Below are 24,775 nucleotides of genomic sequence, written 5' to 3'. Positions count from 1 at the left end.
CCTAATGATCGTAATAACCCAAGTTCGTAGGTAATAATAACATGCGGCATTCGCTTTTTTCGGTTTTTTTCGTAATAAGTAATAAAATAGTTTTTAATAATCTTTTTTTTTTATTCAACGAATAATTCACAAGATTTAAGAATGAACCATTCTAATTATTGAACATACATAATTTTGAAAATCACTTCTGAGAAAATATATTAAAACCAATAGAAAAAATCTTTTTGAAAAAAGTAAGACACCCGGCAGGAATCGTCCCTGCATCTCCTGGGTTTACGACCAAGTCCACGAATTATCCACTATGCTACGAGGTGACATACTTATGATGACAAACTTTAACTATTGGCCTGTTAATACCTGCTCATCAGTATTCTTCAAAATCAAGCGACTATTGGCGATCGGTTTTTGTTTATTAAATAAAAGTAGGTATCTACTACTTCAATTACTAACCGACGTCACGGATTTCTCCAATATTTTATGATGGTACTTACTCGTACTTGCTAACAATTTTATATTAATACTTTTTCAAAAAAAAAAAAAAACTATGTATATATATCTGTATATTATTATACCTATATATTTCTATAATTAACAATTAAACTTATTACAAACCACCAAATAAATATTATATATTTACTATTGGAATGACAACACAAAATAATAGCATCTATAAATTAATTACCATTGGCTGCTAATATTATTAGGTAGGTACCAATATCCTAAGTATATAATATTCACCAAATAAATAGTTACTAACATACATATTAAATTAAATTAACTATCAGCGCATCCAAAAATAAATCATAGCATCGCCTTTATTTTCATAGAAATACCTAGATTAAAAGTAAAATAAAGACAAACAATGTTTGATTAATAATAATTTGAAATAATAATTATTTTTTACGTCATAGTAGTTGCCGGGTCATACTGTAGAATTCATATAACCGTTGGGATTTTGTGTCATTTATCAAAACAAAATGCAGTTATTTAGGTTAAAATACTCACTTCCATAACTTTACTATAAGTTCAGGGCAAACTGGTGATGTAACAGCTATAAACGATCTCTTCAAATTAGATGAATTCACTATTAAAACAATAGTAACTTTAAAAACAATATCAATAAGACGAAATTTGAAAGAGGATTCCAGGCGGCCGAAAAATATGAAAGTGGGCATGATTGTTTTAGAGCTAGACAGCGTGAATGTGGGAGCGAGATGCACGGCGTCAGCGCGGTTTGATTGGCTAAAAGTCATATTCGGGAAATAAAAACTCAGCCAGAGATTTATTTCGACCGAAATTAACTTGGATATTCAGGTACGAATAGTTGGACATTCGGGAGAACAACACGGAGTAATTGTAACTTAACATGGCGTATTCGGGTTTTTCAAAAAAATATCTCTGTTCCTAGATAAAAAAATATTTTTTTTATAAATGATTTCGGTAGAGTTCGATAAAAGAAATTGAACTGCATTAAAATGTCGATTTCGACAAAAATGGATATTCGGGAAACAAATCCTATAGCGACGTGGTGTCTCTGCTGTTTTTACTGCTTGTCGATGGATCCTCGTATTTTTAATCTCACAAACATTCATCGCCTTTTTAGACACAGTATTTATTATTTTATTACTACTAATTATATTTACAGCTTTGATTGGCTCGCCCTGCGGTTGTTTTCCAACTTTTCTATACCGGCGTGCGGCAATATTTATATTGTTTAGCTTGAAAATGGCTAAAGTTTTATTCAGAATCGGTTGGAAAAAACCACCAGGCGGTGCGTCACGAATGCTTTTTTTTAATATAGACGCTACATTTACAGCCCCTAGGAGAGGGTCCTGTTTCATATTTTTTTCAGCTATCAGAAGGATGTCCTGACTAACGTTACACTTCTTTCCACTTTTGAACACAGGCTTTTGCACAAGCACTTGAAGAGAGTCCTGCGCGACGGTACCTTTGCCAGTGCCGTATGCAGCACGTCGACTGCCATCTGCGAGCCTCAGACGGTGGTCGGGTTCTGCATCTAATCTTCATTCCCTCGGTGTCTCCTGTGTTCGCTGGATCCTTCGTTTCAGTACCTCGAACTCGGAATGTTCATGATACTCAGGGCAATAGTAACACTTCCGAGCTCCGTTAGCATTTGAGTAACTTCCACGGCCCCTAGTTCCAAATGAACCCCGTCGAGGGTATTGGCCTCTATACCCGTAACTCGTCTGAGCCGGCGGTGCTTCATAATTAGTGGTCACTTCGTTCTCCGTTTTTGTAGCGAGTGGTGCGAGGCGTGTATGCGATACTTCGGCGGACCGTGGTTTCGCGTGTCCCCCGGTTTGTTCCATTCGTTTTGTCTGCTCGCCTCGCCACTGACAACTGCATGTTTGAGGTGTGCCTCTTTGAGTGGGTGTTGGTACGGCGATGGTCGGGTTTGTTTTTATCATCCGTAGGTCACGAACGACTTCTAGTAGTTCTTCGAGTGTCTGCCACTTGCACGCTCCCACCCACAATTGTACTCTTTCTGTAAAAAGTTCGTAAAATATGTCGGCGAGGTCTTTACTACTTGCAGTAGGCATTAACGCCTTGGCGAAGTCTCGCTTGTTTAAGAGGAAGGCATAAGGGTCTTCTTCAGGACGCTGTGCTGTGGTTTTCAGTTCGTCTTGTTGTTCTCTGGTCCTGGCAGGTGACTCAAAGTGACGGCGGAGTCGGTTGGTAAAGGTCTCCCACCCATCGTCTGGAGACACTGTTCTGGCCCAGGACTTGGCTTCGCCTTTCAGCTGCCCCAAGGCACGTCCTGTCCAGTTATCCTCTGGGGTTCTATCCAACCGGAAGAACTCTTTGCATCCGGCCAGAAACGTAGCCACCCTATGTTTGGGGTTACCCCCAAACGTCACTTGTAGTTCTGGATTATGTGCCCACGGTTTATATGGTAGTTCTGGTCGGGGCACTACCATCGGAAGTACACATGGTATACTAGGTGTGGTCACTTCGGTGCGCGGACTGTCATTAACAAATGGTCGCATTGTTTCGAAATTAGTCGCGAACGCGTTGTCCGTGGAGGCCACTTCCGTGTCGATAATCGGGTCGGCCATGTTTAAAGAGTCTTCAGATGTCTCCTTGTTGGTGTCGGCCTTCGTTTGCGAACGTGTCCGCATTGACATGTGCACTCGTTTAGTTTTTTTTTTTTTTTTTTTTAAAAAACAACAAAAAAAAAATATTTTTATTTTAATTTTTTTCGGTCCTCATGGTTGCGGGATCGGCAAATCCGTACAATTCACAAGCCGCATATGTTGGGCGCCACATGATAAATCCAGGGTTCCGGTCTAGCTCAGACAAAGTTCAATTCGAACCCTGGTATCACAATTTTTTTTTTAGTAACTGGTAAACTGTCGCTTTTTATTCTTAGTATGGTTTTTTTAGGATTTGGGGCTGGGTAAAATAACGCACCGGAATTAGTTTTATAACGGCAGGGTATATTTACGTCGATGTCATATAATTATTACATAGTTTTATAGTTTCTTTTACGGACACAATATGTTTTTTTTAAAGAATTATTATAGGTTATTCATAACACACAATTTATAAGCGCAATTGATTCCAAAATATTTATATCCCCGAGCTGGTTACTTATAATATACAATAGCCGCGAAATACTATCGACACGCGATTTTTTTTTAATAGTTTATGTTACCGAGTACGAAATACGTGTCCCACATCTTACTATTTTCGTCATACTGAAGCCATCTTGAAATTCATCCCCAACGGTTTTTTTTTCTTGGGCGACGTTGCATATCTCCAACGGTCAAAGACAATGTTGCCGGCCGACTTTTAACATTATTTTCTATTTCGGAATCAACGCTGTTAAATTGTTTACATTTATTTTGTACGGCACACTTACGCGTTATTACAACGTAGTGTCCGTACTGCGGATTTTTTTATAGATCTTAATTTTACATATCTTACGATTTAGTTATGACGTAATACTCTTTTTCTTCTCCTAGCACTGCGTAACATTCCTCTCTTTCATTCACAATACAAGTTATTACAATTTATTGGCGTTTTGCCTACACATTCTACTGACATGTTTAAGTGGCAAAAGCCCAATTTCATTCGTCGTCTCGCATGCTTTCTTATTTATTCAGGCCTGGTCTTCCACAAACCGTGTCCTCAGCCTCAAAGACACGGGCCGTGGGACTTATTTCTGGAAAGAAACGTCCCTCTGGGTGATCAAGGGTGCGGCTCGGTGCAGTTTATTTGACTACGAGGCCAAGGGCGTGTTCAGGCCACTCTACACCCCTAAAAGGTACTCTAGGTATAAGACCCGAAGTCCGAGGTCGTGACAGTAGGTACGTGCAGTAGCGCACCCAGGGGGGGGGGGGCAGGGGGCCTTGGCCCCCCCCAAAATATGCAAATCATCAGAATGATTTTACACATTGAAATCGAAAGTCAATAAACTATACCTTGGGCTTAGACAAACAACACGGCAAAAAATAATTTGTAATTCTCCAGCACCCTTTTTAGTAAAATTTCTTAGATTTTAATTTCTAACACAAAAATTTCGAAACACTGATGTCAGGTTTTTTTAGAAACCCGTTCCCTAATGAAATTCTATAAATTTCTAAAACCATTGCCCTAGCCTGAGGGCCCGTTTCAGGATGTGGGGGCCATGGTGTAGGTACACCGAGTGCAATAGACAAAAGACAGATAAACGAGATATTAGGCTGTGTTGTATTGAGTAGGTTGTGTATAATTTAAAAGCAATAATACCTTTTTTGTCCATTTTCAATTAATATTTTGAAACCTCAATATTAAAAAACCAAAAATCTGCGATAAACATTCGGCGAAAAGAACGACTACACCCACTACGGTGGTGATGTAAATAAAAAGAACATTTTTTTCGGTGGAATTCGGCATAAATATTGTAGCTCTCTAGACCAGTGTTCCCCAAACTTTCGACATCTGTGTACCCCTTCTATAATTTTCGTAACACTGAGTACTCCTCATCAAAGAAAAATGCACATAAGTACTTTAATAACAATCAAAATATATTCCTTTTGTAGTACATCAACAAAATAATAATAAACGAAAAATAAAATTCATTCATAATAAAATCTGTACCTCAGAGGCAGACGGATGCAACTCCGTTTTTGGGGAAAATGAGTTTTTTTAAGAATCGTCAGCATAAAGGCTTTATTTATTAGAGGCAGAGAGATGAAAGTCCTAGTTGCTATAATAAAAAAAGATATAAAGAATAGCATAAAGATGCAAATGCCATACCTACCTTAGAAGCAGAAAAATGAAAATCCAATAATCTGCAATATGTACTAAACGAGAACCAGCCGGGAGAAGAAGCCGGCTTTAGAAGACGACACAGAACTATGGACCATATCCAAGTCATCAGAGAAATCAGAGCGGTAACAGGAATACAAGCTGCGCTATCCATGGGTTTTATAGACTATGAGAAAGTGTTCGATTCTATAAAGAAATTTTCAATACTCGATGCACTCATAAATCAAAGAGTCCCCGGGTGATAAATAAATATTTTCTCCATAAACCATCAGCAAAGGAGTCCGACAAGGTGATACGATCTCACCTAAACTATTTACAGCTACCCTTGAAGACTTTTAAGGCAACTTGACTGGAATGGCAAGGGTCCCCATAAATGGAGAATACGTGAGTCATCTGCGCTTTGCCGATGACAATACATAGTAGTTTGCAAGACTCAGAAAACCTCCAAAGCAGAATGCAGGAACTCGCTGAAGTAAGCAACAAAGTAGGCTTGAAAATAAATGTATCAAAGAAGAAAGTCATGTTCAACTGCTTTGCGGGCCAAAAAGAGATCCTCATCAATGCCATTCAGCTCTAACAGGTGAAAAACTACATCAATCTGGGACAAGTGTCTATAGATGGATGTATATTTGATGAAATTGTTCGCAGAGTAAAGCTAGGCTGGAGTGTTTTTGGGCGCCTGAATAATGTCTTCAAAAGTGACCTTCCACTGTGCCTAAAGCGCAAAGTTTTCAACCAGTGTGTGCTTCCCGTGATCACAGAAAACGAGATCAAAGAGAGATCCAAAAACATACGAGTAGCACAACGTGGTATGGAGAGGTGCATCCTGGGCATAACGCAAACGGACAAAAAGAAGAATGAGTGGATAAGGGAACAGACAAGGATTAATGATGTGATAGAGTTTATTAAAAGCTTTAAATGGAGATGGGCTAGACACATAACTCGAAGAAGAGACAATCGTTGGACAAATCTAGTCATCCAGTGGTATTCAAGAAGTACAAAACGTCCGCAAGGTAGACCCAGAGGCCGCTGGATTGATGAAATGATAAAGTTCTGCGGAAGTACATGGCAACGCAATGCACACGACCGAGAGAAGTAGAATCAGCTTGGAGAGTAGCGAGGCCTTCATCCAGCAGTGAATAGATTCAGGCTGATGATGATGACATAATAAAATTAAAAAAAAAAATGTGTTTTGCTTTGTTATATTTATACCTATAAGTTTTTCTAACTTACAAATTGTCTTATTTTGGCTAGATAAATAAGACACAAGTCCACATTAACAAAATATCTTTAGAGGCAGAAGGATGCAAATCCATACTACGTTTTTTATTTTATTTTTTAGATATAAAATTGTATTATATTTCTTCTTTTCTTACATATTCCAGAAGTACTTTAATTGAATTAGAATTCAAAAAATAATGATCAATCTATATTTTCTTGGGAGTTATGAGTATTCGTTTAAAATAAAATTGTTTTTGTTTGTTTTCTGGCTTTCCTGAACAATTGGGTATTTGGCACTTGCATCCGTCTGCCTCTGAGGTACAGAAATATAAATAAAAGTTATATTATAAAAAATAACATTCATTATAAACCATGAGAAGGATGAAATTATTTTTGTTGAAATGACAGATCATCATAATTTGGTTCCCTGGTTATTAATTTTAATCTGAGATGCGGTTCCACACCCAAAGATTGTTCCTTTTTTTGACTTAATGTCTACAAATGCTGAAAAAGCAACTTCACATAGATATGAAGTTGAAAAATGCAATGTATTTCAGGAATTTCTCTGTTAAAACTGGATACACATGTTGCATTTGCAACCTTAATGATGTTTAAGTACACTCCTTATATTTATTTTGCAAGAATCCGTCTGAAGCTAATAATTCCAACAATTGCTCTTCTTCCGCATGCGATAAACCTTCTAGCAACATCCATGTATTAATGCTTGTTGCACCAGGCGTAGCCATAACCCGGTGCAGCGCGTACCTCCACCAAACTCTTCCCGTACCCCAGGGGGTATGCGAACCACAGTTTGGGAAACACTGCTCTAGACCAAGCGGGTAGCACAGCCGATATTATTTAAGTAATGTTTAAGCATACTAGGTACACATGTCCAGCATGGTCGCTGTTCACTTCCAATCCGCCAGTCGCTGATGACACGCTCAACGGTTACCGCCACTATGCCTCCAATTTAATAAAAACTAGGAGAAACTGTACAAATATATCGCCGTGTATTGTGAAATTATGTAAAAATATTTATAAGAAGAAGAAAAAGAGCCTATGGGACTAACGTCCATTCTCCTCCTTCGGCCCCCCCCAATAATAAATCCTGGGTGCGCCACTGGGTACGTGTTCAGTGCGGACATCTAATAATTTTAGGTGGTAGTCATAGATTAAATAAATACGGTGGTAAGTTCTTTAATCTGAGGCATCATCATTGTAACATATGGGTCATGGCCCCCACAAAAGAGGGGCTGAGAGTGCTCTAGCTGGGGGGCCCGGGATCAGGAGGGGCCCGGCGAGGCGAATCGGCCAGATAAGTGAGATAAACATACATCACAAATTTGCTTTAATAGTAAAAAAAAGTCTTTAGTAGTATTTTCTTACAATAATATTATTTAAAGTTATGTGGTTATACGATACAATTTTAAATTGTGTATCAATATTCGACATCTCCATAATTCGTATGGATGTATTATAAAATATACAATAAAACACTAAATATACTGATTATTGTTACCGCGTACATACTGCCTTTCTTCTTAGCGATAGGAAGGGAGCCCCACCAAAGATTCTAGCCTGGGGGCCTGCTTCACGATGTGGGGCCCATGCTATATTATATACATACATACACTACAATATTAGTCCTTATAATGTTGAATATAGGTAGGTACATACTGATTAACGACAATTTTATATTATTCTATAGGAATCGTGTTTAGTAACTCGAGTTACACCTTCATTTATGTTTTATCTTATATAATTAATGATACTACTTCTTCTTCCACCCTGTCACGTCCCAACATTGGGGCATAGGGCAAGCACAAGTTGGCGCTACTTCCCTCGGTCCATCGCCAACTCCTGCGCCTCCCGCCATGTCAGACCTGCAGCACATAGGTCGCTTTTGTAGCACCGCTGCAGGGTGAGGGAAGGGTGGCCACGGCGACGGAACCCTTGAGGCTGTGCCACAAGGGTACGAAGTGCCGCACTCTTTGGCGGCATCCGGAATACGTGTCCCAGCCACGTAAATCGTCTCTTCGTGATAACTTCAATCACCGAAGGCTGTTGTGTCTGCTCACGGACTCGGGTGTTTGTAACGCGGTCGTACCAATGTACCCCTAAGATTCGGCGGAGACATCGATTCTCAAAGCTCAAAAGCCGTTAATTAATGATACACCATTGGCAATTTCAAATGCTATAATTACGTTGTTTGGTGATGATGGCTTGAAACTTTTCTTAGAAATAGGTATGGCCTAATGGCCCTTGTGGTGGAGAAGGTTCAAAAGAAATCTTTGAGGATCCTTTGTTTGAAGCTGTGTGGATACCATCCATGGCTTTATCCGATTGATTTATCTTAAGTATGCTTACATACTGTACTGCAGAACTAATCTGCAATTGCTAATAATGATTGGTCAGGAAATAACTGTGTTCAACCAAATCGGTTCGCATATTGCTATATTCCACCTGTGTGAGAACGAGTTTATGTAAACGGTTTATAAATTCTTAGTTTTATAACTTCTTAAACAATTAAATGGCGTAGTTAGCTCTATCGGTGTACAGACCTGTACTGTATAAATGTTGTATTTACTCGTTTCTGTATAGATACTTACTATTTTTTCTAATAGTTACTGCATATATTTCTTTATTTTTTAAACACTACTTGAATACTATTTCTTTGATTTTTTAAATATTCTGTGCTCGTCTTGAATCTATAATCTGTAAAATTTTCTATATGTAAATTAATTTTTAATTTGAATCTTTATGGTAGGTATGTGGATATGTTGTTTTTTAAGTCTAATTAATTAACAAACTGAACTATCCCAAATGAGACAGTAATATCAGTTATAAGCAGTGACGAGTGGTGGTAGAAGTATCATGCCTGCTGATTATGGATGGTAGATAAAGTAAGAATAAAGAATAATACAATTTTTGACGGTATCCTTTGTTGAGACGAGGTTCTTTCGCCTGCAGCGCTGACAATCCTTGCCCACTTGCTCAATATACATCCACGTAAGAAGTTCAAAGTTTATTGTTGCATTTATACATCCAAAGTACGTACGTATGTAACAAAAAAAATCAAGCATATTTTTTTTTCGGAAAATTATAGAGCGTTCCTGTTCGTGAAATTTTCCATTTCAAGCACTGAAAATATGTTGACCTCTCTGTTCAGCCCGGTGCACTGAGCCTAAAAGCAAGGAGATGTTATACCTAATTCTCGTGTAAGGTTCATCCACCCTATCTCGCAGGATCTATCTTGCTTTACCAGGTGATAACAAACAGATATCTCAAGGGACTTCAGAGTCAATAGCGAATAATGAAAGGAGTTTTACCTACCATTAAATCTCTTATTATTCTTGTTGACTCTGAAGTCCAGAGAGCACCTACCTGGTTTCCTTGAGACATATCAAATTGAATAACCAAAGACAAAGGACGCTAATGCCAGCGCTCCATTGGCGAGCCAAAAGTCCGACGACAATAAGTCTTCAGATTTTTCTACGTTCTGCTACTGGCCAACAGACGTTCAACGAAACGAGTATATAATTAATTTGACGAGTAAAACAGTCGACTTTGACAGCATAGATAATATACGTATATCTGACAGTTAAATCGTGATGGCGTTAAATGATACCGACGTTTTATGTTTTTTGGGTTATTGGGTGGCAGATAATGTAATAACGAAGCAAAGGGTACACAAATACTGGGTGAAACATTGGATAAGGAAACGAACGACATTATCCCACACAAATTTAATACGAGAATTGCGTTTGCAACCGAGCGATTTCCGCAATTATTTGCGAATGTCGGAGGATGTATACACAGAACTGTATAATTTGGTCTCCCCATTTATTAAAAAAAAAAATACTATGATGAGGGAAGCTATTTCTCCTCATGATAGATTATGTGCAACCCTGCGATTTTTGGCTGCCGGCGGAACATTCACTGACTTGCATTATAGAACTGCGATTGGAAGACAAACTCTGGGCAAGATAATTCCCGAAACTTGCCAAGTCATCATTGACGTTTTGAAAGGAGAATATTTCAAGGTGTGTATTATATTATACGTCATCTAATAAAGTTGGGCAAATTTACAAATATATCATTAACAAGTAGACATTGGTTGGTCTTATAAAGTGAACGTTTAGTGGATTGTTTTACCTATATAAATCATAGACGGCAACATCATAAGAATGGCAGACAAGATGCATTTGAGATAGGTATATATATAGTCACAAATAAGGCCATCGTTGACATGCTAAATATTCAATAGACCATTAGAATGCTGTACCTAGCCAGGACTCTCCATATAGGCTGTAAGCAAGCTGCTTAATTATTCCTGTTGAATGTATTGTAATACTAGTCATATTCTTCGAAAAGCAAGCATGGAATTTGATTTCTAAATGAGGCCACATAATAATATAGGTTTGCTAACATAGCTCAAATACTTACCATTTGTTGTATCGCTTAAGCTAAGGTTTATAGGCATAAAAACAAACAAAAAAACAAATATTTTTACAAGATATTTATTCATACAAAAAACATTAATTTATTATACCGGCTTTTGTACATTTTTGCTTAATATACGATAAACTGGTTGAGTATGAACAGTAGTTGCTGGTATTATTTTGTCACTTTGTCCCATAAAGGCAACTTCATGCATCAGCTTCTCGGCCAGCAATCTTTGTCCCTGTGACATCGATCGTAGTTTCATGGCCATCATTTTGCCAAAAACATCAAATTCATCTTCAGTCTTGCTTAGTTTGTCGGTGATTAATTCTAACACTTTGTTGGCGCTATCATTCGATTTTTTTCGTTTGAACGATGGGGGTTCTGGTGCTCTATTGAGATTCGACCTTGGAGTAGTCGACAACGTGGATGTTGAAGGCGAATATTCTATCTGTAAATAAAATGTTGATTATTTTTTGTTGCAGTTCCCTGATACGCACGAAGAAATGGAGACGATTGCAGAAGAATTTAATAGTAAATGGCAATTTCCAAATTGCCTGGGCGCAGTTGATGGGAAACACATTGCAATCGTGCCACCTGCAGGCGCCGGCTCCCACTTTTATAATTACAAACATTTCCACAGCATTGTTTTGATGGCGATTGCAAATGCTAATTATGAATTTATTTATGTTGATGTTGGAACAAATGGACGTATTTCTGATGGAGGCGTACTGAGAAAATCTGATTTTTTCAAACGTTTAGACGAAGGCAGATTAAAAATACCTGCACCAAAAAAACCTACTGCTAATTCTGATGCACTGCCATTTGTTTATATTGGCGATGAAGCCTTTGCATTACGTAACGATTTCATAAAGCCGTATTCACAAAGGCAATTAAATCACAGTAAAAGAATATATAATTATCGGACATGCAGAGCCAGGCGAATTATAGAAAATGTTTTTGGCATTTTAGCTGCTAGATTCCGCATTTTTCAAGCTCCAATAAACATGAAAATTGAAAATATCAATACAGTTGTATTAACTTGCTGTGTGCTGCACAACTTTCTTCGTCGCAAATCAACACATACTTATACTCCTTCTCATGACCTTGATAGGGAAAATCCTGAGACAGGTTTAATAGAGCTCGGACTGAGGTCACAGGACACCTTAGCGCCTTTGGAAGCAACGACTAATCGGAACTCGACTGCCAATGCTAAGAAAGCGCGAGGAGATTTCGAAAAATATTTTAATACTACCGGGGCTGTCACATGGCAAGAAAGTATGATAAGCAATAGATAAATTAAACCAATGTAACAATTTAGTTAAAATGTTTTACCTCAATACAATCTTCGTTGTTTAACGAGTTGGAGTAACTCTCATCAGGAGACATGTTTTCCAAATCGTCCACCATGCTGGATATTGAGCTCGATTCTGTAAAACAAAATGTAAATTGTTAAAATACAACATAATACTCAAACTTGTTTTTTATTATCTCTCCCCTAAGTACCCATTCCTTCATACGGTTAATATTGATATTGGTATAATTGGTGTAATCCAGTATATCGGGTATTTTCAAAATGTGTTTTCCGCTGTATTCCTCATAACCAAACTGTACCATTAATTTTGATTGATGATTGACGATTTATTGATTGTCTCTGAAGGAACCTAACTCGAGCGATTTTTGATTTTATGATCATTTCTTTTCTTCTTCTTTCGACCATGTCCGATCATAATATGGACCTCCACGGAGTGGAGGTTTGTATTGACAGATTTTGTTTTTACGAGAAATGGATGTCAGCCACTTGCTCAACATATTAGGTCCATACTCTGACTCATACACAAATTGAAATTCAATGTGTACTTGTCAGACCCAGGATTTGAACCTGGGACCCGACCACGACTCAATAAGCCGCGCTTCCACCGCCATGATCGTACCTATATATTATTATTTCTTACCTACCTCAGCAAAGAATAAATAATTTTATTGTGACTAGAAATGATTCATAGCTGTATGTTTTAATTGCTTAATAGTAGCTAATCTAATGCGATGTCACTTTCAGAGATACGACAATGTCATAGTCTGCACGTGTATAATAAATAGCTTTAAAGCATTCCCTCGTACCTATATATTATTATTATTTATTACCTACCTCGGCAAAGAATAAGAAATTTTATTGTGACTAGAAATGATTCATAGCTGTATGTTTTAATTGCTTAATAGTAGCTAATCTAATGCGATGTCACTTTCAGAGCTAGGTACGACAATTTCATAATCTGCACGTGTATAATAAATAGCTTTAAAGCATTCCTACGTACCTTCCATTTGGTCGTTCAAGAACTCCAAATTTTTATAGTACCACAGTTTGGGTAGATAAACTGCGTCTGTGCCGGCTCCGCTTCGATATGATGTCCTTACTTTATTTCTCTCCTTTCTGTAACCCGACCTCAATGTCTGTATTTTCTTTTTAACATCGTCGACCCTTGCCTGCGGCTCCACCTTGATTAAAATCTCCAAAAGTTCCGCATACGCCAAGGACTTGGCATCACGATTCTTGTATAGTGGGCTGGTCGTCTTCCACAACGATGGGTTGTCTTTAAAACAACTAATAAAATCTTCCAAGAAACTTTTCGAATGCACTCGTAGATCTACCATTGTTGTTATCGATGTGAGATGTCCGAACACTTTGAATGACAGTAAAATAATGATGGCGCTGTCGTCCGTTGGCATAGATATAAATAATGTGACGGTAAAGCGTGGTGAACGTACGAATTTCAGCGGCTCGGCGAGTAAAATATCAAACATGTTTGAAATCCAACGAGCCTGGTCTGCGGATTAAAAAGTCCGCAGACCTGGGGTGCTCCACGCGAAAAAAAAGTCCGAAGACTGTAAATCGTCTGACTTGCGTGCCAATGGAGCGCCGGCATAAACGATAGAAGCGTCAGTCCTGCCAGCCTGCTAAACAAGGTGAGCAACCAGAGAGATAAATAATCGAGAAGAAAAGGGGGTAAAAAGGGGCCAGCACAGAAGAACACAAGGCAAAAATACGATCAACATCTCAAGGGACTTCAGAGCCAACAAGAATAATAAGAGTTTTAATGGCAGGTAAAACTCCTTTCATTATGTTGTTTCTGGATCAAGAATATTATTTGAGGCGCCGAGTCGCTAAACTGGCTCCTGGGGGTTTTTTGAGTTTTGAGTAAAACACGAAAAACTGTTATGGGCAGTGTAATAACTTTAAGTGTAATTTAAGTTATTGTCTAGTTTCCGGTTTATATGGAATAGTAAATTAAAACGTCAAATTCAATTTATATGCGCCAATATTCCAAATAAATGCATTTTAATTGTCCGGAGAGCACACTTGCATCACTCGCTGTCGCAAGGAGCCAAATTTGAGACTCATAATTTGACGTTACATGTCAATAGAGTCGAGTTTGGCACTTACTGGAATAAGGTCGGCCGGAAATGACTGTCAGTAGCGGGCCGTATTTATTTCAATTAATATAGGTATTTTAGAATTTATTTTGCCAAACAAATATTTTCTAACCATACTTACCTACTACACGGTAAATCCTGTTTTACATTGCATCTTTTTAGCATTTATAGCGGTAGGTATGTATGTATGTACATAGAAAAAAAGCATTTTTTCAGAATAAAGAATCGTGTTTATTAATGAGAAGCGAGCAAGAAATTACACAAGTATACCAAATATGTGAATAAGTGATGGTCCCAATAACACATACATAGAAAGCATAATAAAACACAATGTATTATTTAATCGTTTCAACGGAATATACTTTACAGTATATCGACCACAGATAAAAAATAATTATTAATTGCGGTGTTTTAGTCTATGTATGCTATTATACATCTTCCATAACTACGTGATATTTAGTTCCACGATAAGTATACCCGACTCAGCGTCTTATTCCGGCAGTAATGTGGCTCACTACCTTTTAACTCCTTTATAAATGCACAACACTTGCTCTTTTCCCTATAAAACTCGCATGTGCCTTATCCCCGCCTCTTCTCTCGGTGGGAAGTTTTCCCGCGCTATTTTGAAATCGCTTCACAACACCTTGGATTCTACCTTTTTTAATGTTTAAAATACCCAAAAAGGTTTTTTGGCATACGGGAACCAAATCACCAGTTTGACTTTTTCGGGCATATTATTTTATATTGAAAGATTGTTTTCTTTCAGCCCCACTGTGTGACATCACTGAAACTCCTTCTCAATACTTCACTCTAAATGTATCTTGAGCAAGTTTCACTGCCTTTTCATAAAATGCAGTATGGAAATGTCTAATATCAGTTCCATTTAATGAACTGCACTTGAAGTTCTTAGTGTCATGATTACACTGAGGATACTCAGGCAATTTTTTAGATGAATATCTGCAACAAATTATGAAAAATACAATAATTAATAACTTTGAAAATAAAAAGTAAAGATAGAGGTTAATAAAATATATATACAAAAGTATAAAATAATGACTATACTTAGATATTATGTAAATATATATAATGAGATTTATGGCGGTTATCTTAAATCAATTTATTATACTTATGGATTCGCTTAGAAAGTCATCAAGTGATTAAAAAATAATGTTCAATTATTAAAGGTCCCAATAATATTATTTTTTGACACAAGCAAAATATGTTAAAAATCTGTACTTAGAGATCTCATAATAATTACATCACGCTAAATATACAATATTATGTATCTACGGCATAATTTAAAAAAAGCATAGGAAACAAAAAATATTATTATGAAACACCACTGGATTATTGAAACATCTATAGCAAAAATTAATGTTAGGAATGACAATTTTTAAATACCTTTCTTGGCGTAACACGTTACATTTCCAGCCAGCTGGATTTCTTAAACGCTTCCTTGATTCTCCTGGTAGAGATTCCGTTACACTTACTAATGAAACATTCATTATTAATTAGTAAAAACAATCAAATAGATGAAGCAAAATCAAGACATTCTCACTGCACAGACGCGAACGGTTTGACGCGGTTGTATAGAGATTTTACCGTATGTTTGAAATCAGTATTTGAATGGCGGCGTCTGATTGGTCGGTTAAGAAGAGACAATTTAGCGACTCCTTATTTTTTCAAAGAGCGCGCTTGGCGACTCACGTCAATATTCATTTTGATTTTTTGATGAAATTGGGAGGAATTTGAAACTCTCAACTGGAAAAGTCGATAGGTCTATCGATAGAGCATCTAAGTACATTCCAAACTCATTTTATCGAAAAATCGCCAGGAGCCAGTTTAGCGACTCGGCGCCTCATTTTACCTTTCACATTAATTCAGGGAAAGAACACTCTGATGCAATAGCAAGTATTTTTTTCCTGGCACCATAGACTAAAGTAGGGATGTCTAAAAAAATAACTAATCAATACAACCTTTGCAATACTAAAATATAGGTCGAAAAGCAGAGATTGTCCTCATTCTCAAAAATCTTGGTTATTTACAAACTTAATAAAGGCAATATCAATCAAAAGTTGGTAGCCTTACTTTAATATAAGTAACTAAACCTCACAAATATTTGTACTGCCTTGGCATTTTTTCTCAGTACCTAGGTAATTAAATCTTTATTTTCATCATTGAGAAATTAATTTAAATATTACATAAATTCTCAATAATAAGGATGACGACCAACTAAAATAAACGTTTACTGACTTTTGCGAGGGATATTATTTTTAGAAGCTATTTCCCGTCGAAATTATATTCAATATTGGTCAGTACACTAACAGATATAAGGAATATTGATCGAATTGGACATCCCTAACCGCAAGGCATCTGTTTTGTTTATATTTTTGTGCCTGACAGTTGATATTTTTGACAGTTAAAAAATATCAATGATTTATGCCTCGTTATTGTTAGGTAAAATAATCAAAAATATTATTATTTTTATATCAATATGTTTACTATTCCTGTAATCTGAATGCTTTCTTCTAACGAAACCTATGGATATTCATATTGCGTTTGATCTCTTAAAATTCAATAATATGTCGTATATGTATTCCTATTTATACAAAAACGACCGCTATGCCAACTAGAGTTAGACGTAAGTGGGTGATATATTACAGTAGGTAGGTACTTAACAACAATTAGCTTTGTTTCTATACAGGTGCGATCATCAGAAGCTATGTCCAATATTATAAAGTATAAGCAGTTGCCAAGTTAAAACATAAATGTTAAATGGATATCATAATATGACAAACACAACATGTCATCACGGAACACCAAAAAAATATCAACTGGAGTATTCTATAACGTTGACGATCTGATCCGCGAAGTAAAGGCACATCCGTTATTATGGGATCGGCAAAATGAATTATATGAAGATCGCATAGTAAGTGAGAAGATTTGGACAGGAATAGCTAAAACTCTTGGTGTGACACGTAAGTTACCACTTACAGTAATAGCGCCTGTACACATGCATCAATTTACTTGCACCAATAGTGTGTATTTTAAACTATCGCGATAATAACTGTTTACTCGTAAAAGTGCAGACTGTCTCGCCAATCTCATTCTTCAAGAGTAAGCGAGACACAATGTTATTGTATGCCTGTACCTATGGTACTATTTGACAGGTCGTGAAAATTCAGAAGCTTCTGAACTTTTTTGATCCTTGCATGTGATCTTGCAATTTGCACGATAATACATGTTTACATGTGCATTTTTTGTTATGGCCGTGATAATAAGTACGTATTGTCAGCAGTAAATCCATGCACGTGGAAACAGGATATAATATATTTATGCGATATGCACATTGGCATACGGCATTTAAGACAAAACAACCTGTTAGTTAACGGTAAGCTCGTGCCACAAGTAAAAAGTGTGCAATGATATTTTTAATTTTCATTTGTGTAGCAATTTTTGATTCATACCCTGGCAGCAACCACCCTGCTTGTATAAAATGTATCATCAATAGGTTTTAAGGAAACTTCTATTTTAGGTGCCGATGTAAAGAAACGATGGAGAAGCCTTCGGGATACATACAGAAGATATATGAAAAGATGCATGAAAAAGTCTTCAAGGAACAAATGCACCTGGAAGTATTACTCTTCTATGATGTTTATAAAAGAGCACTGCCTCACGAAACGTAATACAAATAACATCATCGTACCGAAAACAGAAATGGACGATGACGCAGAAAGTAACCACTCGTCACCAATGCCAAGCGATGACGTTTTATACCCTGAAGAACTCCCCCAACTTAGTAAAACAAATGACCCTTTGAAAATTGACCAATCGGCGGCCGTTTCTTCGTCAGTTCTCATTGAACTGTTACGTAATTTTCAAGAAGATCTCATATCAGTAGAAAAATCCAAGATTGCTTTCATGAATAATGCACAACAAGACGATGATATGTTATTCTTTCAAAGTCTTCTTCCATATATTAAAACGTTAGATTTTGATAAGAAATTTATTCTTCGGACAAAAATTCAACAATTGGTTTGTGAATTTGCTTGTGAAAATACAAGTAACAATGACCATAAGCACAACAAAATCTGTTAATATTTTCATAAGTCATTATGACCAAGGCCTACTGTATTCAGGACCAAAACTAAATTTTGGTTATTGCTTATACTTCGAATACAATATGGCTTACTGTTTGTAGAAAATGGTGATTGTTTCATATTGAAAAAAATAATGATAATACTTACGTTAATTAATATTAAAGGAAATATGCAATCGAAAATTTACATTTACTTGGTAACATAGCCTTGCCTTACAGCCTTGGTTTATGATAGGCAACCTATATTAATGTAATAGTTTTGGTTTCGCGACTCAAAAAAAGATTTATATAATAACATACAGGCAACAATAAAATAAATGTTATATTTTAATAATACAAAATACAATACTTATATTGGTAACAGCATTAAATCTCATTTATGTGAATCTTGGCTTTGAATATATTTTGAAAGCTCATTAAATCTTGATGTTATATTACAGGTATGTCTAACGTGTCGACCGCACCATTTATGCCCATAGGAATAATTGAGTCATGAAAATGTAAAAAGTTTGTACATTCAGTTATAATATAATATGGTTTCATTGGATTTTTGAAAAGGAAGTATTAACTATTCCTATTTCCAGCTGGCGTGAGTTGTTTTCAAATTAAATATGAGAAATCCTGTGTGACATTGTAGTATTTATTTTTTAACATTAAATAACCTATCCTAATAACAGTATCGAGTCTTTGCCATTGATAACTGTAGGTGAACAGATTTTTAATGTATACTATGAATAATATAATTCGCTGATGGAAGTGAATTGAAATTCACTAAAAGTGGCAACAAATAAATTAATACATATTGTAAATATTTTGCAAACTCAAAACTGAATATATTTTTTATCTTGTGAGTGTGTGATTACTGAATGCTTTTTCTCCTATTTAATAATAGATACGTGATTTTAAATAAAGAATCATTCTTGATGTTTAAATTATTTCATTCCTATCATAGTGGTAATCACAGAACAATGTAAAAACCCTCGCCATGGATCAAGCTTTTGAAGCAGGGTACTTTTATGAGGGTTAGGGCATAAAACCCAAATATAACTAAGTATATTGACCAAAGAGATTGGACTCCTCTTCCAATCTCTTTGGTATTGACGGTCCTCAATATTACATGCACGTTTAATTTACGTGACAAACTTTAATGCATATTAATATCATACAGACGTAACTATTGAAAATAACATATATTATTATTTAACACGACTGTTAAATTTAATCCGATATTTCTTCACACTCGACATCTATAACCTTTAATTTTGTGTCCCCTAGTGGTAATAGTTTTTTTTACCATGTCGATCATAATATGGGTCTCCACAGAGTGGAGGGTTGTATTAACAGTTTTTTGTTTTTACGAGAAATGGTAATTAGTAGATATTACATAGGTAAGTATTATTTTATGTTGATGTTTATTATTTTAATTTAGTTTAAGTTTTCTTTAAATTTAAAATTGCTGGAAAATAATAAATATAATATGTGGCAACACTAAATAAATATCTGTGAGATTCTGTTTCTGACGGTACCCGGAGAAAATTTGTCCTTTTTTGAAATCGAAAATTTAATACCTACATAATTAAAAATGTAGATACATTAATACAAACAAAAAGTTTTGATTTATTTTTAATTCAATATTCAAAAATTATTCTGTTTCATACAGACACCGTGGGTGGAAGAGTACCTATTCATTTGATAACGAAGTAGGTATGTAGGTACTACGTCACTTACATAAAAATCACAAATCTAACTTTAAAACTGAACCATTCATTTTCTAAATTAAATACTAGCTTTATTTACATTAAATGTGTAAAATTTTCTTCAAAGTATTTTACTTGAGGTCGGAGAACAGAGTATTAACTTTGAAACCGATTTATGGCCGTTGTCGGCCGGAGATAGGACATTAAGTCCACTTTTCATGATTGTTGGCCATATATGTTATTGTTTTTGAATTTTATTTTGGAAGATGCTTGACATTCGATTGTGTTATTGTTATATTATGTTTGTATCAGTTTTACTAATGAGAAGAATGGCATTGCAATCTCTACGTATAAAATAAATCCACTCAAATGTCAGATTGCATACGGTTTTAATTCAGGTTACTTGAATATTTATTTTGGTAGTCTTCAGACAGAAAGATAAATTTTGACAGCTCGATAGTTCGGAAGAGTTACCTATCGTGAAATGATATTATATTATACTTCTAATTGATTTCCAGACTATGGCTTCCGGTAAGAGAAATTATAATGAACTATCTCTGAAGAGGGCTTACAGAGATATCGAAAGTCTGAACATTTCAATAAGAAAGGCGAGCAGGAAGTATAAAATACCTCGCTCGACTTTGCAAGACAAAGTATCTGGAAAACTCCCTCAAGGCATCGGAAAAGTGGGCCCCGATCCTTATCTGACAGCGTCCGAAGAGAGAAAATTGACAAAATGGTGCATCTCTCTCACAAAGTGCGGCTTCCCGATCAAACAGAACGACATACTGGATACGGTTCAGATGAATATCATCGCCAACGGCAGAAAGACTCCGTTCAAAGACGGGCGTCCCGGAAAAAAATGGTATTCGTCTTTCCTCAAGAGGAATCCTAGAATCGTCAGCAGCATTCGCGATGGAAGGGGTTTGTGCAAAAGTAAATCTGGCCTAACACAGCACGACATCGACAAATGGTATGCCGAGCTGATGGAGCATCTATCGGGAATGGATGCGGAGAGTATCCTCGAAGATCCTGCTCGCATTTTAAATGGAGACGAGATCAGCTTCAGTCTGTGTCCGGAGACTGAAGTCATCACCGGTTCGAAACGATACCAGAACGTTCACAATATAATAGACAATAAAAAGGATACGGTGACAGCTCTTTTTGTTTTCACGGCGAGCGGAGAAATCGTGATTCCCATGGTCGTATTTCCGCACTCAGAGCCGCGGCCGGACATCGTCGACAGCATGCCTTCTCACTGGCTGCTGGGGCTGTCGGAAACTGGGTGGATGAAGAGTGAGATCTTTTACGAGTATATCGTTGACGTTGTTAATGTTTGGCTGGATGAGCAGCAAGTGCAGAAGCCGGTGATTCTGTTCGTCGACGGTCGCAAATCGCATATCACCTTAGAGCTGAGCGAATTTTGTCAAACTCACGGTATAATTCTGTACTCTCTGCCGCTCAATGCCACTCATCTGATGCAGCCTGCCAACCTGAGTGTCTTCAAACCGCTCAGATCCGACTGGAAAAACACTCTCACATCCTGGCAGAGGCTCTCCGAAAGCAACAATGCTCCTCTCACTGTTATAAACTTCACCCAATTTTTGGAAGCTATTTTAAAAGATACATCAATCCCTGAAAGCATCTCGCTCGCATTTGAAAAATGCGGGCTGTACCCGTTCGATCCGCAAGTTATAGATGTCAAAAAATACGCAAAGTATAAATTTAAGCCTGCGGAAGCGAGACTAGTGTTTCCGTTTATGGAGGTACGTGAGAATCCATTCGATGAGGCAAAGAAAATAATGGAATTGATTCGTGAAAAATTAAAAGATCGCGGCGTCGACGCTGATATCGTGGTTGAAGAAATCGAACGCGAAAAAGTCAGATGTCGGCCGCTGCCAGAACATGATTCAGATGGCGAGTTAAATTTGATGGATCAAATTAAAAAAGAAGACAATGATCTATCGATGGACTCTATTGGTGAAGAGTTTGATGTATTATTCACCGGTGTTGATATCAAACCGGAGATAATGGAGGAGTGGAATCAGTCGCATGACGCTTCATCATCAGAATTGCAGATTACTGAACGGGTTTCGGATACTGATACAAAAAATATTTATCACTTTTCAAACATCACAACAAAGCCAGAGTCGACAGATGATGGGAATTCAAGGATTTGCGCATCTTGCAAAGAAATTATAACACAGGGAGAACAGATGAAATGCATAGGATGTAACAACTGTACTAGGATATTTCATATAAAATGTACAAAGTTTTTAAATTATCCAGGAGAAATTACGAATGACTTCATTATCATTTGTGAAAAATGTAGTCCCGGTGATTAACCTGAATGGTTTTTTTAAAATGTAAATGCTACACAACTGACACGATTCCCAAATGGAGATTGATAACAATGATTCCTGATCCAGTTCCACGAGGATTCGCAAAATCATCTTGAGACCTTTTCTTAAGGTTTCCTTCATGAAAAAAAATCTGGTCAACCAATTATTGTTGGTTCAGACTCTACATCTATGTTTTTAAATTTGTCTTCGCAAAGTAAATTTTCCTGTGCCATCAGTTTTTCCACCTAAATGTATTCCGTCCAGAATTCAAGTCGAGAACTTTTTTTTAGCTTTTCTACCCTCTACCTCTTTATTATACATAATTTTATTATTTTTCTTTCCAGATTCATTATATTCAGGCTACATACTGATTTTTTTTTATTTTCAAACGTTTTTCTTTGTCAAAAATTTTGCCAACCTTATAGAAAATAAAAATTGAATCGATGCGCTTCAAAATCCTGCAACATTTTGCATCCTGGTTGTGGTTTAACCGGAATGCGAGACGGGGACATATTTTACAGGATGATCTCACATTTTGGTATGCCAAGAGAATTTCTGTCATCTGTAGCATGCATGCCGCCAAGATACCCCATTATTAAACTTATTATTGAAGGTGTTAGTAATGAACGTCGCCACCTACTATGCACTGTCCATTTTGCATTTGTCAATGCATATACAGGTCCATTTTGTAATTTACCCTTCTGCACTCTACTTAATATGTGTTAGCCAAGTAGAGGTTTTCTGTGATTTTTTACTAAGTGTCTAAGGATATTACATTACAACATGTTTGATCCCAAGAGGATCATATGGGCCTCCACAGAGTGGAGGTTATATTAACAGATTTTTGTTTTTACAAGAAATGGATATTAGCCATTTACTCAACCACGTTGAAAAACATATGAATTTAAAGATATAACCAACCATAAAATGTTGAGAATCACTGGACTACAGAAATGGTTGTGAACTATATATATAGAATATTTTATTAAAATTACTATGGCTGTATTAAGTGTGATAATATAAAATATCTAACATATAAAAAATCTCAGTTATCTGATGAGGGTCATATTATTTGTACTGTGATTTAATTTGAGTACAATAAAAACTCAAGTTAATTGCCATGGAGCATAAATGAGCCTACACGGGTAGATGTTATATTAACTGACTTTTTATGAGGAATGATTGTGAGTCGTTTGCTTGACCGATTGGGTCCTTGCACTGAATCAAATACGCATTAAAAAGGGTACAGAACAGTGTAACTATAAACATACCAAATTAGAGTGAAGTTTGATGATTTTGACTGAAAACAAGACATGGTAGGAGCGGTGCCGAATGAGAGAAAGCGATCCAATAGGCTTGATGTAAGTGCAGTCAGGATTAACTGTAATAACATTAATATTGTACCACATAAATGGCTGTTTAATCATTTTTAAAAACAAAAAAAAATATATGAATAATTCAATTGAGTCTTTATTTTACTGTTTTCCCTCACAACTTGAATAGAGCATAATAATAATAATACAGTACTCTGTCCTGGGTTGGAAACTCGGTTGAATCAAAATTTTTGTGTACCTATTGCATTTATTCTCAGCTCACCTCTATTTGGAGCAGATATGCTCTTGGTGTATTTGGTGGAAATTGGTGTATTTGAAGGTTGCAACACACTATTGCACGTCTATAATGTGTAGTTTATTTTTGTAGGACACTCACACATTCAAAGCCCTGCATCAAAATGTAGTGTATTGGGGAATAGCCTATCGGAATTATATTTATTTTATTAATCTGAAAAATGATCACATTGTTGTGAATTTGTGTCAGGGTTTTCTTCAGTGTTTGTTTCTTTTGTCATTGATAACCAGCTGCCATTCCAGAGAATGAATGAATCCACGATTTGAGTATTTGCAATCTCCTTTTAACAAAGAGAATTTGGACTATAAATAAAAGCTTATACATTATTTCTGTTCTGACATTTAAAGTTATTTAGCAAGCAATACGTTGGTAAAATCCACAAATATTAACATCACTCAGTTGCTATTCTGATTTTCTCACTCACGCAATGGCTGTCATTTTTTATGTGCATTGTGATGACCTAGTCGAGTGCAGTTAAAAACGGTTTTACACTAATTTTACAAGATTTTTAACTAGATAATGCCGCAGTGTGGTGTTATTGGCTGCTTATCTACTCATTGTGACAGATTATCTTCATATACAGTGGAACCCCGATTTACCGTTCTCGCATAAATCGTTTTCCCGCATGGACCGTTCAT

The 24,775-nt window shown here is 36.4% G+C and overlaps 2 protein-coding genes across 3 annotated transcripts; both read left to right on the top strand.

The window, feature by feature from the left end:
- Window positions 1-16,720: 16,720 nt before the first annotated feature.
- LOC147069944 (uncharacterized) lies at window positions 16,721-19,098 on the top strand. The gene is made up of 3 exons (XM_085949833.1): window positions 16,721-16,827; window positions 17,075-17,348; window positions 17,906-19,098. The coding sequence occupies exons 2-3, from the start codon at window positions 17,174-17,176 to the stop codon at window positions 18,466-18,468; spliced, it is 738 nt and encodes a 245-aa protein (XP_085805959.1). The 5' UTR covers window positions 16,721-16,827; window positions 17,075-17,173; the 3' UTR covers window positions 18,469-19,098.
- A 939-nt stretch (window positions 19,099-20,037) lies between these two features.
- LOC147069943 (uncharacterized) lies at window positions 20,038-23,967 on the top strand. Of its 2 annotated transcripts, none has more exons than XM_085949831.1 (2): window positions 20,038-20,173; window positions 20,685-23,967. In XM_085949831.1, exon 2 carries the CDS (start codon window positions 20,688-20,690, stop codon window positions 22,509-22,511), a length of 1,824 nt encoding a protein of 607 aa, XP_085805957.1. In that variant the 5' UTR covers window positions 20,038-20,173; window positions 20,685-20,687; the 3' UTR covers window positions 22,512-23,967. The 2 variants fall into 2 exon arrangements, with proteins under 2 accessions (XP_085805957.1, XP_085805958.1); XM_085949832.1 differs by lacking the exon at window positions 20,038-20,173 and adding an exon at window positions 20,438-20,564.
- Window positions 23,968-24,775: the final 808 nt, after the last annotated feature.

The sequence above is a fragment of the Rhyacophila brunnea genome, unplaced genomic scaffold (genome assembly GCF_057557595.1).
Source record: "Rhyacophila brunnea isolate RB1 unplaced genomic scaffold, BYU_Rbru_1.0 scaffold_22, whole genome shotgun sequence".
Classification (NCBI taxonomy): domain Eukaryota; kingdom Metazoa; phylum Arthropoda; class Insecta; order Trichoptera; family Rhyacophilidae; genus Rhyacophila; species Rhyacophila brunnea.
Note: the sequence above shows the minus strand (reverse complement) of the source record. Positions and strands in the feature narration are given on the sequence as shown.